This window comes from Phalacrocorax aristotelis, chromosome 2 (genome assembly GCF_949628215.1).
Source record: "Phalacrocorax aristotelis chromosome 2, bGulAri2.1, whole genome shotgun sequence".
Classification (NCBI taxonomy): Eukaryota; Metazoa; Chordata; class Aves; order Suliformes; family Phalacrocoracidae; genus Phalacrocorax; species Phalacrocorax aristotelis.
In genome coordinates, this window is record NC_134277.1 from 5,086,000 (window position 1) to 5,098,658 (window position 12,659).

General features: G+C 42.4%; 1 protein-coding gene across 1 annotated transcript in view; it reads left to right on the top strand.

Annotated features, from left to right (window-relative positions):
* Window positions 1–12,659, top strand: part of CRHR2 (corticotropin releasing hormone receptor 2) — a 164,399-nt gene that overhangs the window by 13,009 nt on the left and 138,731 nt on the right. Inside the window, exon 2 of the mRNA XM_075082220.1 lies at window positions 1,205–1,298. Coding sequence (XP_074938321.1) covers window positions 1,205–1,298 — 94 coding nt within the window. The remainder of the gene's footprint in view (window positions 1–1,204; window positions 1,299–12,659) is intronic.

The following is a 12,659-nucleotide window of genomic DNA, read 5'->3' on the forward strand; positions in this document are numbered from 1 at the left end:
TGATGAATTCTATTGTCATGATCATTTACTCCGCTTCTTATTAAGTGACAAGGAATTCAGTGACATAAAAAGGGTTCTGCAATCACTTAACACATCTTAAAGCACTGAAATGTAACATCAACATTCAAGGAGTATGCTCATTTCCCTGAGTAAAAGCTGTGTGTATTATGTTAAAGCCATTCTGCATAAATAGAAAAGCAAAGGCATTTTGTGTGTTAGCACAGATTTATATCCTCTCAGAAATAGTCAGGAAGATTTTGTTTCATGGTTTGAAAAGGGAAGTTTTTCCCACTGAGGTGTCACTCCTGAGTTTTCTTACCCTGTTTAGTCCTGCCTTTCTTAAAGGGCTTTCCAAGAGCTTCTCCTGCTCCAAGCAGTATCCCAACTCAGCTGTACATTGAGATGTACAGTTCTGTGGGCTTCTCTCCTCTGTCTGCAGGGATTGCTTTGGTAATTTTGTTTCTGAGTATGAAAATGGCAATGTATTCCTTGGATTCAACTCTTAATACACGTTTCCTAAAATTTACTTGGGGATGTACTATTATCCTGTACTAAACCTGCAGCTTTCTTGAAGTGCCTGTGTTGATATTACTGTTGTTCTCACTAGCATTCACCCTCAGGGGAGGGCTCAGCGCTTCGAGTTCTGAGGGTCAGAAACTCGTGTGTTTTTTACTGGTTAAAAAGAGCCAAGGATCACCTTACAGGAATACCTACTTTTCCTATACAGTCAATGGAAGCCCTTTCCTCAAGCCTTCTGAATTGCCTTTTGCCAACTGCTGTCTCTCTTGAATGTGTAAGGTTCTTTAGCACCCATGTAACCATTAAAAGTTAGTTGAAAAAATTCCACACATGATCTTCAGTGGGATGTGTTTCATCTTCTCTATTTTAGGCATCTGCTTTTAGGTGAGTTAAATTGTATCCTGAGCTTTGTTAATACTATCGACTAGCTCACACAAGAAGAGGTCCAGGATAAGTGAATCATTTGTAGAGGCCTACATGACATCAGATGAATGCCACCTGATGTCATAGAGCTAAGCAAGTATAACTATAAATCTTCTTCCTCATGAAGGGATATCTGTACCTGAACCAATTATGAATGGGAACTGCTTAAAAGTGCTGGGGATTGTTGTACTCAAGAACGAGAAAAATCTATTGTGCTGCTGCTCTACTGTTCATTTTGTTTTGTTTTTGTCTGTTCATCCAGATAGTTCTTCACTGTGAATCTTCTGTGAATCTGCCCTTGTCTGTTCTGCTGGAAAAGTACTGTGAAGCTTTGTCAGACCCCACCAATGTCACAGGTATTTATTTCTCTATTTCTTGTTGGCTTCTTGTTACTGTTGGATCTGTTTTCAAAGTGTCCTTGCTCCGGGAACATCGTCTCCTGCTGAGATAAACATAGTGGCTCCAGCCTTGGGTTCTCATTGGAAAGAACTTCAGGTGAACTAGTAATGACAGCCCTTTTCCAAAATTTAGTATGTTAAACTGACTATTCTCACCAACTGTTCATAGAATCATATAATTGTTTACGTTGGAAAAGACCTCCAAGATCATTGAGTCCAACCATTAAACTAAAACTGCCAAGTCCACCATGTCCCTAAGCACCACATCCAAATGCCTTTTAAATACCTCCAGGGATGGTGACTCAACTACCTCCCTGGGCAGCCTGTTCCCTCCCCTGATGCAGCTTGACACCATTTCCTCTTGTCCTATCGTTTGTTACTTGGGAGAAGAGACCAACACCCACCTTCCTACAACCTCCTTTCAAGTAGTTGCAGAGAGCGATAAAAGTCTCCCCTCAGCCTCCTCTTCTCCAGACTAACCAACCCCAGCTCTCTCTACCTCTCCTCATAAGACCTGCTCTGCAGACCCTTCCCCAGCCCCGCTGCCCTTCTCTGGACACGCTCCAGCACCTCGATGTCCTTCTTGTTCTGAGGGGCCCAAACCTGAGCCCAGCATTCGAGGTGGGGCCTCCCCAGGGCCGAGCACAGGGGCCCCATCCCTGCCCGGCTCCTGCTGGCCACACCAGTGCTGACACAAGCCCGGGGGCTGGTGGCCTCCTTGGCCACCCGGGCACTGCTGGCTCATGCCCAGCCGGCTGTCAGCCAGCACCCCCAGGGCCTTCTCCGCCGGGCACTTCCCAGCCCCTCTGCCCCAGGCCTGGGGCGCTGCCTGGGGTTGGTGTGACCCAAGGGCAGGACCCGGCACTTGGCCTTGTTAAACTTGATACAGTTGGCCTCGGCCCATCGATCCAGCCTGTCCAGGTCCCTCTGCAGAGCCTTCCTGCCCTCAAGAAGGTCAAGACTCCCTCACAACTTGGTGTCATCTGCAAAATTGCTGAGGGCGCACTCAATCCCCTCATCCAGATCATTGATAAAGACATTAAAGAGATTTGGCCCAACAGTGAGCTCTGGGGAACCCCACTTGTGACCAGCTGCCAACTGGATTGAACTCCATTCACCCCAACTCTTTGGGCGCAGCCACCCAGCCAGTTATTTACCCAGCGAAGAGTACAACCATCCGAGCCATGAGCAGCCAGTTTCTCTAGGAGAATGATGTGGGAAATGGTGTCAAAGGCTTTACTAAAGTCTAGGTAGAACAGCATCCACAGCCTTTCCCTCATCCACTGACTGGGTCACCTTTTCATAGAAGGAGATCAGATTAGTTAAGCAGGACCTGCCTTTCATAAACCCATGCTGACTGGGCCTGATCACCTGGTTATCCTGTACATGCCCCATGATGGCGCATACAGCATATAATAGCGTACATTTCATAGAATCATTAAGGTTGCAAAAGACCTCCAAGATCATCAAGTCCAACCGTCAACCCAACACCATCATGCCTCCTAAACCAAGTCCCGAATTAGCACGTCTGTACATTTTCAGAAAACCCCCAAGGGCGGTGACTTCCCCAGCTCTCTGGGCAGCCTGTTCCAATGCCTGACCAACCTTTCAGTGATGAAATTTTTCCTGATATGATAGTTGAAGGTCGGTACAAAGTGTCTGTATGCAAACTGGTCCAGACTTGTTGCTCAAGGCTGTCTGCAATTCTCCAAGTGCAGCATGGGACATCCGGGTTGGGCAGGCAAAGACAGGTGGATGTGCTAGTAAAATCCAGCCCTTGTGTGGCAATCACTGTAGAAACTAGGGTGCTCTAGCCAGACTGACATCTCATCTAAGCTAGGGATGAACCTTGGACCATTTCAGTCAAATTGATGGAATATTTGCCATGAAAAACACCAGTCCTTCTAATCAGAGCACAGTATATATGTTTAACCTCAAAGCTTTACAATTTCTGTTTCCTGATCCCATCATCAAGTCTCCAAAGCCTGACTCTAATGTTTTAGGTAAAGACAGAAGGCTTTTCTGACAGACTGGTAGGGCAGGGGCACTTAGGGGAACTGGCAGTGGTGAGAATGTCACATACTCCCTAGAAGACTAAGGGCAGAAAGCAGGAATGTGTGGAGAGAATATGGTGCCTTTGCTTTCTTCATCCCAGTTTTTGAAAGCAGGGAAAAGCACTGATTCTTGTGCTTGATTCTTGGCTAAAAGACACCAGCAGAAGAATGATACCGTAAGAGATGTGAAACTAGAGATTCTGAAGCTAGGTCGCTTCAGAAGTGGGAGAGGCACAGGCACAGCCACTCCTCTGTGGAGTGACTGAAGGGCGGGCTGTGCTGCAATGAGTGATGCTACTAGGGGAAAAACAAGTTTATTCCCTTCCCTTTCACTTCTCTTCCTCCCTGGTAAATCTTGATGGAGGGAGGAGTTTAAAATATCTTGTAATAATGTAGATATTATCATTCAGCCAGTTCTTCAGCCCTGAGAAATGACAAAGGAAATGAGGCTTAAGGAAGAAAATATCTTTCAGTGTAATATATCAGATCAATTATGTTTTACTGTGACTGTATCAGTTCCTTAAGGACAATTAACTGATCTAGATAAGCTGATCAGACTGAAGTCTGAAAGTTGTGTGGCCTTAACTGCCTCTTAATTTGCATATAAATGGTGTGTTGACCTGTATTATGAATCTAGCCTGAGCTTTGCAACTTGTGCCATTGTGTTCCAGGGAATAACTCTGCCTCGTGTTATATTTGCTTGTGTAAATGTTAATGACCATCTATTCCATTCTGTATCTGGAAACAAAGGAAAGAGAGATGAGGCTCTTTGAAACCTTCCATAATTTGGGACATTTCTTTCAGTTTTTCTTTGCCTTTTGAATATTTTTTTAAATATTATTGTAAAAATTGCCATTAATTCATAAGGTGTTTTTCCTTGTCCAGAGCTTTTACTGAAAAATACGGTAAAATTTGACACCAGGCTGTCTTAGAAGTTGGCAAACAATTTACTTCTCAATTGTTGATAAAAAATAATTCTCTGGGCTATTTACATGATGCATGAACGCAGGGCATCTTCTCAGGCTGAGTGTAACTACTGTAATAGAATTTTAATGTGAAAAGGGAAGAGAGAAGTCACAGAAGCCTCTCTTCTATTGCGCTATCATTGTAAGGTATCACTGATCATAAAGGTAAAGCACTGCTCTGAAATCAATGAAACTTGATTGTTATATAGAGACAATCCAACGTGCAGCTTTTCTAGAACATACCTTCCCACGATGCTTGTGACCATAGCCCTTTCTGCAGCATGCTTCAAAATCCTGTGAACCTGTCCTCTGCTTTCAGCATGGGCTCACATAACAAAACCCAAAGCTGCTTCACGTTCAGACCAGTTGGACATAAGCCCAGACTCAGGCATAAGCACAAAGTAAACTTTGGGACTTAAGAGGGACAAAAGTTCACGTTTGTGCTTAGCATGTACTTTTCTCAATGGGGTGGATCATCAGCACGGTGCTTCTAACCACTATATGTTCTTTTTGTCTTCCGTGACAATTGCAGGATCTTCAAAGTGGTCTGGACTATTCAGCTGTGAGTCTTCTCATTAAAAATGGAGGTCTGCAATATAGCAATATCCTCTTCGTAGTCAGTAAATTTGTAGTTGGTACAATTAAAATCCAAAGCATGTTTTCATCCTAAACCAGGTTCTAAAATGGAGCAGAAATGAAATGATTATTCGTTAAAGGGATCGAAGGATAACAAGCTCCTGTGACTAAGTCTGCTCTAATTTTTTGATCCCCAAGATTAGGTGAGCTGTGTACATCCTTCATTTTAACCCTCATAACAATAAGGATGTGTTACATTGAAACATTGGTGTGCTCCATTCAGCAGCATGATGTACAGCACCAGAACATGGAGTCTGCAATGTCTGAGTCTTTTCTCTGGCTCACGTTCTTTGACACAGTGCAGATATCATATTTTAGAAGGGAAAAGAAAATCAACCAAAAAAAAAACAAAAAAACAAGGAGAGCCATATTGAACAATCTTTATTTATAGCTGGGAGCACAGTAAACATTCAAGTATTGTAATTGGTTATCTTCCCTGTCTCTTTTCCAGAAGATGCTGTTAATTAGTCCAATATGTTAATTTTCTCCCCCTATAATTACTAACTTCCCCCCCCAAATATGTTCACACTAAGTATCCCAAACAGATGGCATAAAATGCTTTTGAAAATTTAATGTACATGTAATTTCACTGAATTGCTGAGTGAACGACATTTTAAATTCAGTCTGGAGTGATTTAAATCAAGCAATACTTTTTCTGAGTTGGAAGGCAATATAACTCACTTTCTCTTTTGGGAATTGTTTCCTTGAAAAATCCCTGGATGACACCTTCATGACTGCTTGGGTGCAGCTTTTGAGCTTGATGGGAATGCGTGTTTGTACTTGTGGACCTGAAGAAGAATTTTATTTAATTATTACTTTGCTTTCTTATATAAACGGAACTGGTTGAAACGGCAAGATTTTTCTACAGTGACTCAGCTGAAGATGTTTCTGATGTAATCTCCTGATATGTTTTGTCTAGAATTACAGTAATATGATGACCAGATAACTGTAATTCTATATATCTGTATGATATATTTGCTGAATTATAGCTTGAATTTTTATAGGAACTTAGAGGAAGTGGGTCCTCAGTTCACTCTGAGATTCCATGGGTTTTGTCATGCTTCCCTTCACATCCTTTGACTTTCCCATCTTATATGTTTCTGCTAGAGACTACAAGTCTTGGCTTACATCTGATTGTACTCAGTTTTGATCTTCGTGGAAATCTTTTGACTCTTTTTGGTCCATTGACATGTTTGGCCATATAATCTCCAAGACCTTGTCAAAAGGTGATTAATCTGAAAACAGGAATTTTGTTCAAAAAATAAACCAGAAGGTGAACAGCCAGCGCTGCTGTGCTGATTGTATCAGTATAAGAATGACATTATTTATTTTCCTTTTCTTTCTTACCCTTCAGTCACTTTGAAGGTTGTAATCTGCATTTATGTCATTTAAGGCTATGCAGACAAACCAATAAAGGAGAGACAGAAGATTAGATGTCATGCATTTCATTTCATGAATTCCTGGGATTCGCTGAAAGCAAAAATAATTTGTCCCCCCTGGTGACTGGATCCTCTTGAGGTGGGGGTTGGCTCCTTGCCCTCATTCTGGTCACTTTGTAGTACTGTGAAAGGCTGCTGTCTCACAGAGATGGTGTAAACTTCCTGATTCTGAGTGCTGCAGGATTCCACCTGTGTAAATTCTGGCTTATACAGCTCTGATGTTGTTTTCTCAAGTGTCTGGGGAGGTTCTGGTTTAAGAAACATGTTGGTGGGTGTGGAGGAATGTATCCAGGGATGGATTCCAACACACAGCTCCTCAAAGATGCTGATCAAGTCTCCAATTAATCTGACACTACTTGGAGATTGCCATCATTTCCCCTGTTGCTGGGACAGTGTCTTATGCTAGAGGCTTCAGCACATACAATAGCACAAAACTGGGAAGGTATGAAAAGCGGTCGTCTTTTCTTATTTTTTGTTGAACCTCTTTGTCGTGGTATAACCCTGGAGGCAGATAAGCACCACACAGCCACTCTCTCACTCCCTCCAGGTGGGACGGGGAAAACAATCAGAAGGGTAAAGTAAGAACACTTGTAGGTTAAAAAAAAGACATTTCAATAGGGAAAGCAAAAGCTTCCCATGGGCAGGCAGATGTTCAGCCACCCCCAGGAATGCAGGGCTCCATGGTGCATAATGGTCTCTTGGGAAGACAAACACTATAGCTTCAAATGCCCGCCCCCCCTTCTTCCCCCAGCTCTATATGCTGAGCATGACATCATATGGGGTGGGATATCCCTTGGGTCAGTTGGGGTCAGCTGTCCCAGCCGTGCCCCCTCCCAGCTCCTTGCGCACCCCCAGCCCACTCGCTGGTGGCGTGGGGTGAGGGGCAGGAAAGGCCTTGACCCTGTGTAAGCCCTGCCCAGCGATAACTGAAATGTCCCTGTGTTATCGACACTGTTTTCATCACAAATCCAAAATATATCCCCATACCACTATGAAGAAATTTATCTCTTTACCAGCCAAAACCAGTACACACTTACAGGCCCCACGCTGAATCTCATCCAGCAAATCTGACATAAGTTTGCACTATTTGTCCTGGACAGGCATTTGTGTCAGAGTCCAATACTTTCTGACCAGGTTCTTTTAGATTTTCCACATGCAGAGGGAATGAGGGTTAATGAGAAATTTACTTGATGATTTTTGATGTTCAGATTTAGAAGAGTGATACAAAATGTACTTTAAAGACAATACAAATGTAAGTTACACTTAGGAAAAGATAACAATTGCAATACACGGCTCAATCACAATACCAATGTGATCCTCATTACTAGTCTCTAACACGCTCACCATCAGGACACCGGGTACCCCCTGTCACTGGGAAGGAACATGTGGATTGAACCCACCTCAAGCCCATTGCACTCTTCAGAATTCTTCTGTTAGTAGTTTAGGGTTTATACCCTCTATTGGGCTAAGCCATATATACATTCTCCCCATACTGGTCTGGCTAACTCAGGGAGATGTTCACAGTCTTTTCATCAGCTCAGGAAGAAATATTTACACCACCAGGTGATCCACTCAACTGTTGATTGCTGTTTATCTAAACCAAAGTCCACCCTCCGGTCCCCTTTGTGTGGAAATAAAGTCATCATCTTTGCACTAGCTGTGGTCACTCACACCCTACGTTATTCCCTGAGCTTCACGGGCACAGCACCTCTGCCTGTCTCCTCTGAGCTTTCTTCCATTGTAGGGGTTTATTGGTCAGTCACAACTGGCCAACGCAAGGTTCATTTGAGAGAAGGATTTATGAAATCTCAGCACTGTGAAGCATGAGTCAAACTTCCTCCCTGGTCACTGCCACCCTTCGGATAACTTCAAAACATGGCTGTCAGTGTTGAGCTACCAAAGACATCTTCGTGCCTAGAGGTCTCATGTAAACTGACTACACATGGCCTTACGCTCAACTGCTGTGGAATAAGTTATTATCTCTTTTCAGAGGAAACTGTTCACAAGAATGCTAGACAGGGGTAAAAGCAGCTTAGGAGAGGGAGAGAGAGCACGTGTACTCATGTGTCTTTTCAGGTTACTTTTTGAAGTGTATATTGAAAGATAGTAACTGATAGCTGTGTGTTTACTGCATGATCTTTGTCATTCAAGCCTAAATCAGTGACACTAAGATGCAAAAGCGCTTCCTCTATGATAAAGAAAAAACAACATGTAAAGTAAGGGTTACTTCAAACCTTTGGATACTGCTTCAGAGGTATGGATCTGGTTCTGTTTCCAGCCATGAAAAGTACAAATATACAAAGTAAATAAGTGTGTGTGTGTGTGTGTGTACTGGGGGGAGTATATGGATGTGTCTGTGGTTTTGTGTAGTGGTGACAAAACCACCTAAACTGGGGAAAAGTAGCATCCTAAAATGTGGGATTCTTCTTGAAATGAAAATTTGAAAGGTTTCTTTGGAGAACCAATTAAATATGTAACTTAATGTTATCACTATTTTATAGATTACATTTGTCTTAACTTTAATTTGAAATACTCATGCACAAAAAAAAGGGAAAAGATTGTAAAGCATTTCAAACATTAAAAACTGTCAAGTTCATTTTTCAGAAAGTTATTCCCCATCACTTTGATAAGAAGGAGTTTGAAGGCTTGATGCTATGTTTGTGCAGTGTTTCTGCCGCCTTGAAGCTGACCGTTCATTACAACGCTGTTATTTCCATCATTTTTTGTTTTGATGTTGCCCCAGACAGATCTGCCTCTGTCAATGTGGCACAAGTGCATGTGTCTCTAAATAAGGTTTTATAACTATTGTGAGACAGTGGACCTTGCAGACTCTGTGAATGATTTCACTTTTAAATTATTTCTGTTTTCTTGGAGCTTTATTCAAACAAAATGTGAGCTTTCTAGGTTTTGTTTATGGAGGATTTATCTGGGCTACTTTACTGGAAAGGGTTCTCTCATCTGTGGCTAGAACACTTTCTTTTCCATCCAGGCTTTTAGTACTGTGTTCCTTTCTAACCCAGAAGCGGCACAGGCCTTTTCTCAAGGCAATCTCCACACCTATGGTAAGGGTAGTGATCCTTTGTATGGCCTGTTTGACTGTGGGAAAGATATTCAGTGTTAAGTTGTTCAGTTCAGAACTTGGTAAAGAGAAGTTGATTACCTGGTTAGATTTTTTTACTTGGTTTGCTTTTTATATCTGATTGGGACTTCTGCTGATCACGAATCTCTGCAGATCAGACAGGTGTGACCATCTTGGCCTTGCAGATGTTTCACTATGGCTTTGTGTGCTGGTTGTAATGCCACCGCCCTGATTTGCTCTTAACACAGGCTTGATTAGGTCATTTCCGCTTAATGCACGTATGAAGGTCGCCTCTGTGAAGCGGGAAGGTGGGGCTGAATGTGGAGTTTCAGCGCAAAAGCTAATAGCTGAAATTAGAAGCGCCTAGGAGCCATTGCATTGTTACTGGGGGTCTCACTCATTGATATGGTGGGACTCATCTCGCACATGGCACATCTGAATATTTGTGTTTACATGTAAGCCTGAACTCCCATTATTTCCAGTGGAATGGGATTTAGTTGCTCTCACATCAGTGTCCAGTGCCCTTTGAGGTGCTTCAGGGTAACCAAGACCTGCAGGGCTGGCAGATATGATGCAAAATCCTTGAGTCTTGTGCCCTCTAGAATAGCTGCTGCTGGCTGGAGGGATATCTCAGGGCAGTAGTGGCACTAGGTGCCTATATGTATCTGTCTGAATCCTTCCTTAGGTCTCCATTGACTGCACTAGATGAACTAGATGAGTTGAACTAGATATTCAGCTCAGTCTAGACATCCCTTTATAGGCACTTCCACACAGGACATTCATAGAAATCTGCAAATTGAATGCCATATAGCATGTAGTGTGTAAGACGGGAGTTAAATCCACATTTACAGCTCAAATGCATAACAGAAAATCTTTTCTGACAAGGTGATTTAATCACAGATGCTTTGGCTATCAAAACCAAAAAAAGTCCTGAGTGTTCTCCCTTGATGCCCCTGCTGCTGAGTGCACATAGGTTGTAGATTTTTCTTGGCTGACTGTTGTTAATTTTTAGTAGTCAAATTCAGTCAGTCATTCTTCTAGTAGATGAAAGTTTCCTGACAAACATATTTGATAACGTGCTTTCTATCCAGAACTGCAAAGGTGAGGCACTCACTGCTCCAGGGGTTATTTATTTCTGTACATTGCACTATTCTGTTTCTTGGAAACAGAAGATTTGGCCTCATTACATCTTTAAATATCCCTCCACAGTAATGGCATGGCAGCAATTCTCACTGTTTCGTTTCTGATTTTCCCAGCAGGTCACATCAATGAACACTTCCATTTATAATGAAACTTGGATGAGCTATTCATTTTAACGTATGCCCTGCACTCTCTTGGCGTCAGCCTGCCAGCTGAAGCTACGTATGCTGCTCCTGCAGCTGCCTGTGGGGCACTTAGGAATGTGCTTTCATCACATCCACACAACCCAGTTACTGCTCACAGGCATAAAGGTAACCTTGAGCATCAGCGTTTGCATGATCAAAGCTCGAGCTAAAGACACAGACAATCTTCCTAGCACTTCCTATTTTCAGATGTTGCAATAACTCTATTTAAATAGAGGTGATGATGTTGGTTTACTTTTCCGCTGCCTCAGATGACATACCAGGCAGTCTAGCACTGCTTTCTTGTACTTCCCAAAATAAAGCTGACCGTGTTCTATGTTGTTGCACAGTTTGTATTACTGCCACTGGTCCTAATAATTTTAAAAGTTGCATTTCTTAAATCTGGTGCAGTTCCAAGCAGAGGATATGGGAACACTCTCACGTATTAAGAAACTATGTAGACAGTCCAACAAGTTCTGTGGTACACTAGAAAGGATTATTTAGAATCATAGGATCATAGAAACATTTAGGTTGGAAAAGACCCTTAAGATCATCGAGTCCAACCATTAACCTAACACTGCCGAGTCCACCACTAAACCATGTCCCTGAGTGCCACATCTACTTGCTAGGTTTGCTGTACAAAGGAAATATTTATGGTGGTTTTGGTTTGTTTGTTTGGTGTCTTTGTGTTGGGCTTTTTTGGGGGTGGTTGTGGTTGTAAATGGTATATGGATGAGAGATATCAACATATCTAAAGGTTCCCACATTTACCCTAGGTGTCCAGAAGCTAACAAGTTCTTCCAAAATTTACAGCAAAAAAATCTCTAAGCTGTGTAAATGAGGCTATGAAGTGCTCAGCTATTACAGCAATGAGAGCCACACAGAGAGGTTTGGGGTTTTTGGGGGGTGGCAGTTTTTTTTTTTTACATGACTAGCTATTGTTTGTGGTCTGGCTTTGTGTTCTGGTTCTGCCTGTGAAACACCTTTCAGTACAAAGTCCCTCCAGTGCCTTGATGCCACGAATGGGTGCTTTTACAGAAACTCAGGAAACTACCAAATGAAGTAATCTTGGCTTAGAAGAGGCACCAATTACACTGGAAGCGGTGCTAGTGATTTCGGATGAAATATCAACTCCCCTGATATCAGTAATCACTTCCCTCAGATTTTACATTATACAGGAAGGTAACAACCCTCTGAGTATCTTCCTCAAAACAGTCTCTCAACGGCACCAGCTCTGAACTGACTGAAAAAGAATCCACAGCACATCTGCCTGTAGTTACTAAGATGTTGGCTATGTGGGTCTGAGGGAGGACTGCAGAACAGGGTTGCTGATAGTATGAAGTCATGGCAGTTCCCATGGTCCTATTAGATACTAGAAGCATTTACAGTGATCAGCCTGATGGCATTGCCATGGTGGTTCCGTGCTGCCAGCCTGGGATGCTGTGAAGAGTAAGGAAAGGGAAAAGTGAACAGTGTAAAATTTTAGAGAAATGCAAATAAGGCAGGCATAGCTCATAAACAAAAACATGTCACAGTGGGAGCATGCCATTGAATTTTCTTTCATATTTCAGAAGAGTGGCACACCTCAATCCTGGATCTGTCACTTCTGCATGATATGTTCTCAGCAGAGTCTCGGTAATAACTGTTACAATGCCACACTTCATCAAATATACTTAAATCTTTGAATTTATACAGTTGGTACAATAAATACCATTTGCTGAATGTGGTTTCTAAATTAGATATCATTTTTTGTACACTTGGCAGATAAAAATATACTCTGTAGAACCTCTCATTTTGTCAAGTTCTACTAAACAGATGGAGTGC